The sequence below is a fragment of the Palaemon carinicauda genome, chromosome 16 (assembly GCF_036898095.1).
Source record: "Palaemon carinicauda isolate YSFRI2023 chromosome 16, ASM3689809v2, whole genome shotgun sequence".
NCBI classification, from domain to species: Eukaryota; Metazoa; Arthropoda; class Malacostraca; order Decapoda; family Palaemonidae; genus Palaemon; species Palaemon carinicauda.
The window spans coordinates 133,230,517-133,235,516 of NC_090740.1; the positions used below are offsets into that span (position 1 = coordinate 133,230,517).

The following is a 5,000-nucleotide window of genomic DNA, read 5'->3' on the forward strand; positions in this document are numbered from 1 at the left end:
ATATATATATATATATATATATATATATATATATATATATACACATATATATATATATATATATATATATATATATATATATATATATATATATATATATAGTTTTGCAATAAAAAATATTGGCATAGCATCATACCTTAAAACTGAACCCCCCAAAACACCTTGAGGAAGGCACAAATGACATAACTCGAAAGGAAAGCTGTTAGAGCCTACTGTACTAAATGTAACCGCCTTACAGCTGAATAAGGCAGATACTCTATACCAGCTCATATTATCTATTAAGTTCTAGAAATATGAAAATATTCATAAATGCATGAGGACAGTCTGTCATATTCATCTTGAATAAAAAGAGAGGAAGATAAGGGTTGATGGATAGGCAGACAGACAATAAATTCACCATTAATCTTAGCCGAAAACGTTTCCCTAATGCTTCAACATTACTGAACTGCTGTTATAAGACCTCTTTGTAGAAAGAAGGCTGCAAAAACCTCGTTCAGGTTCAGCAGAGCTACAAAATTCAGACCATACGCACAGAAAAATTGCAGGAATTAGTTAACGTCCTGAACTATTCGTCCAAAATAAAATTGTCTTTTGTAATCTTGGGGATACAATAACAATATCAAAAGCATTACCGCCACCAACTGCAGCAACATGAACGACATCGACATTGAGCAATAACAATTATAATCATCATCATTTTCCCCAACCTGATCATCATCAAATCTATCTATCTAATATTTCAAGATCAAAAAATAAAATATAACGAGTAACACTGCTTTTCTTTATTAGAATAGCAAATATTCATGTAATTCTTAATCATATAAAAGAGGTTTAATATTTCTTTCTTCATTTCTTACAGACTTTACCTACCGGTAGCAGTCTGGAGAAGAAGTTTCCCGCCTTAGAAGATGGAACGTTGGTTCTGAGCTATTACACCGCTGCTAGGGAAAACTTCACTATGGTCGGTCAGTTATATCTAAGTGTTTTAAGTACAGTAGTCATTGGAAGTTGCTACGATCGACATTTGAACAGTTGGCTCCACTTATTCGTACATTTACAGTATATACGTATATATATATATATATATATATATATATATATATATATATATATATATATATATATATATATATATATATATATATATATATAAATATACAGTTATATGTATATACTGTATATGCATATAAAAATATATGTGCATACATTTGTGTGTGTGTATATATATATATATATATATATATATATATATATATATATATATATATATATATATATATATATATACAGGGAAAATGAAAATAGTAAAATATAAGATTAAGGACTTAATCTTATATTTGCTATTTCCATTTTCCTTGTAGTTCTTTTGCATCTGAACATCACGTTTCCCTGTGACTTTTACGCATATATATATATATATATATATATATATATATATATATATATATATATATATATATATATATATATATATATATATAGTTAAAAGTAATATCTAACTCTTCAGATAAGGAAGAAAATATTAGTTTACAATATCGTCCTTATGATAAGTAAAATTCCTTTGATTTTATGTCAGATAAGGAATTAAAATGCTAATATAAATCTGCTTGAGGCCAATAATAATTTTCATAATGAAAAGAAAATAAGTATCCAGAGATCCCAGCCCGCAAATGAAAGGCAGCAACAAGCTGGCTAGATTTCACACGAGTAATCGCAATGCGAAGGAAAAGTGGAGAAAGTTAGCACAAGCAGACGCCTAAACTTTGCCAATTAGAGATTGCTTGCTGAAGGATAAGGGAATACGAGCATATGAGTTCAGAACACTTATTACTTATTCCTCTGACAAGTTTTCAAGCAAAGCAGAGCCGGGATTCCGAATCATGTGCTCTTCCATAAAGTCTGTACTTTGAGCAAGTTTCATTGCAACAAAGGAAAATAAGTAGAGATAATGAGAGATTACTTGATGAAAGTTCATAATTCTAGCTACATATAATATTTCTCTCTATTCAATTACATCTTAATTTTATAATATATATATATATATATATATATATATATATATATATATAAATATATATATATGTGTGTGTGTGTATATACATATATATATATATATATATATATATATATATATATATATATATATATATATATATATATATATATATATATATATATACAGGTTTTGCGACATGAACATATTTCGACCATCATGGCAATGACTTTTTCATATATCATAATGATAAAAGTGTTACATGTAGTGAAAACGGGTATTAACGTTACGAAATCTTTGGACTTTTCTACCTTGGTACCTCCACTTTGATTATAGGTGAGACACAGGATGCATTGCTTCAAACCAAGCAGCGAATCTTCAACTACACGTTTCCTCACGATCTGGCAGAACACAATGGTACCTGGGTCACGGAATCATTCCACCTCACCAATTTCACGAATGAATTTATAGTAAGTTTGAACAACAGTTTTTTTTTCTATTCATATTCTACCTTTAAAACTTAAATTAAGCTAAATTAGTCTGCCATTCGTACTTTTTTATATTTGTAAATTAAACTAAATCATTTGTTCATAATATTTAACATGCATGTGAAGTAATTTCCATAAATATGAATTAAATAAAATTAAGATAACTATTTGCATTATAAAATGATGGCTAAGAAGAACATAAGTCAGCCAGCTAAAGAAAGAAATAATAAAGGTTGTGCCCAACAAAATCTTAAACTTCTGACTTTATATTGTTTTTGCTATTATAAAAATTCCATAGTATGAATTTTGTATTTTTGAATAAGTTCTTGTATGTAGATATTCTTACTTTATTTACGATGATTTTATTTTCATCAATTCACAAATTTAGTCTGTCTTTCGTGACCTTTATGTATCCAGTATTGTATAATGAAGTTTATCTGAGGTAAGAAAGTCTTTGAATAACACAGAGATGAGACGGGAATATTGTAATTTAATCTATGGGATGAATTCCCAGCCTAAGCCTTTGTCAATTATAGCTGAGGTGTAATGTCATTGGTGCTGCAGAATAATATAACTGCAATCTCATAATTTACCTTTAAGGAAAGTTGATCCGTTAGCAAGATGCCTTGGCCGACCATGGAAGTACCGCCAAGGGATTTCTAAGGAGAGTCTGGGGAATATCACATTTATTATGTTGTCAGAGAATTTTCTACTCTTATTCTACAACAGCCTCTTTCACATTTGTTTCACATTTTTTTTTTTGTCTGGGAACTTATATACTTGGCAAACAGGTCAAAGGAGACTTGTTCTTGACAATTTTATATCTACCACTGTTTTCTCTATTTTTTTCTTTATTCATATCCTCTTTAAACATCAACAAACCGCCAACCAATGTCACAATATTTATGCCCCCTTGAAACTAGTCTACAGGTTTCATCTTCATTCAATACTGCTACTTTTCGTATCAAGGTGTTAATTTCTTTAAAACCAAACTTCCCCCATGGGTCTTTGCAATATATACAGTTCCAGGGTAAAACTCCCAAAACCTGATAATTAGTGTTTATCTCATTGAGTACCTGATGGTGGCTCATAAGGTTTTCTGTTCAAGAAAGATGGAAGATCACCAATAAAGCTTGCTTTACTCCATACTCTTTACCATTAATGAAGATGCCAGTAATTTTGACCTGTTCGTTATTAACAGTCCTACAAACTATCCATACCATTTATCACGTATTGCAGGCACTGATATCATCTAATTGTGATCTCTACTTTAGAATCATATTCTGATTTCCCCTCTATTACCCACTGTTGGTGCCAACATAGATAATTTTCCATCGCAAATGACCTTGACACAAAACCAAAGCTAACCCTCTACTTTTGTTTACGTGCACAAAGTTTGTAGTTTAGAAATATTTGATAACAGCTAAAGCCTCGAGGCATCATGGCGTTTCTTCCTTGTTTCTCAAGGGCTTTGTAGATGAGTCTTATAAAATTATCAAACAATCATTAAGTACTCATTACTACTTAATAAGGGTCACGATTTTAACCATTTTAACTGTAATTTTACTTGAACTTCTATTATAACAAGTCTTCGGAACTTTACACATGATCACCCAATCAAATATTTAGAATTCCATAACCTTTTGTATTAAGAATAGGTTGCCAGAAGACTGATTAATGACCAGCTGTCTTACTTTACTCATATGATAGAATACATCACGCATTTTCGGTAGTTTTGTAATTGATTTACTATTTTTAAAGTATGTAACAGGGAATGGCAAAATATCTTGCTTTCTTATAAAACTAATTTTCCTAGTGAATCTATTTTTGTTTTTGTTATCGAACCAAGTTATGTTTGTTGATGATGCTACCTAGTTCTTTTTCCTTTCCCTGGTGGGGTGTCTGACTGACTTATCTTCTTCCCCACTCGTCTGTTTCTTCTTTCCATCATCATCACTTTTCAGAGAAAGAATCCAACTCATTCAACTGTATGGGACCTAACACTTCAGAAACTTAGTTCTCTTCAGAAGTTCTCTCTTGATTTCAATGAAATTTGTGCAATTCAAGCAATGCAGATTTTGATAGAATCTTAGAATTTGCGTAAGTGCTGAAATATGTTCCAATAAAGTCATACAAGAACTTTAAAACATATACGAACCTTAATTACCATTTTGTCACCTTCGCATTCATTGGTTATGTATCGTTGTATGGTATGTTGGTCTCATGTCTGGAGGCCTATTACTGATTGATCATCTTAACACAGTAAAAACTAAGGATTTTACTTTGGTACATAACCTCACCCTTATCTCAAAATTGGATTCTTTTCAGTTTCTTTTGTTAAAGGATGTCTTCCTCTGCTTTTTGTTTCACATATACTACATGGAATTTTGCTCTCAAGAAGTCCCTTGTTGTGTTTCTTCATGACTGTGTTCCTCGCTGTACTGTTCATCTGTCCCATATACAGCACCTCTTAAAAGGGGCAACTTGCTTGGTCAATATTTCTTACCCTTCACTTCTGT

General features: G+C 30.9%; 1 protein-coding gene across 3 annotated transcripts in view; it reads left to right on the forward strand.

The window, feature by feature from the left end:
• LOC137655142 (uncharacterized) overlaps nucleotides 1-5,000 on the forward strand; it is a 90,597-nt gene that overhangs the window by 51,404 nt on the left and 34,193 nt on the right. For all 3 annotated transcript variants that reach the window (XM_068389022.1, XM_068389021.1, XM_068389023.1), the window contains exons 3-4: nucleotides 860-965; nucleotides 2,330-2,463. In XM_068389022.1, coding sequence (XP_068245123.1) covers nucleotides 860-965; nucleotides 2,330-2,463 — 240 coding nt within the window. The remainder of the gene's footprint in view (nucleotides 1-859; nucleotides 966-2,329; nucleotides 2,464-5,000) is intronic.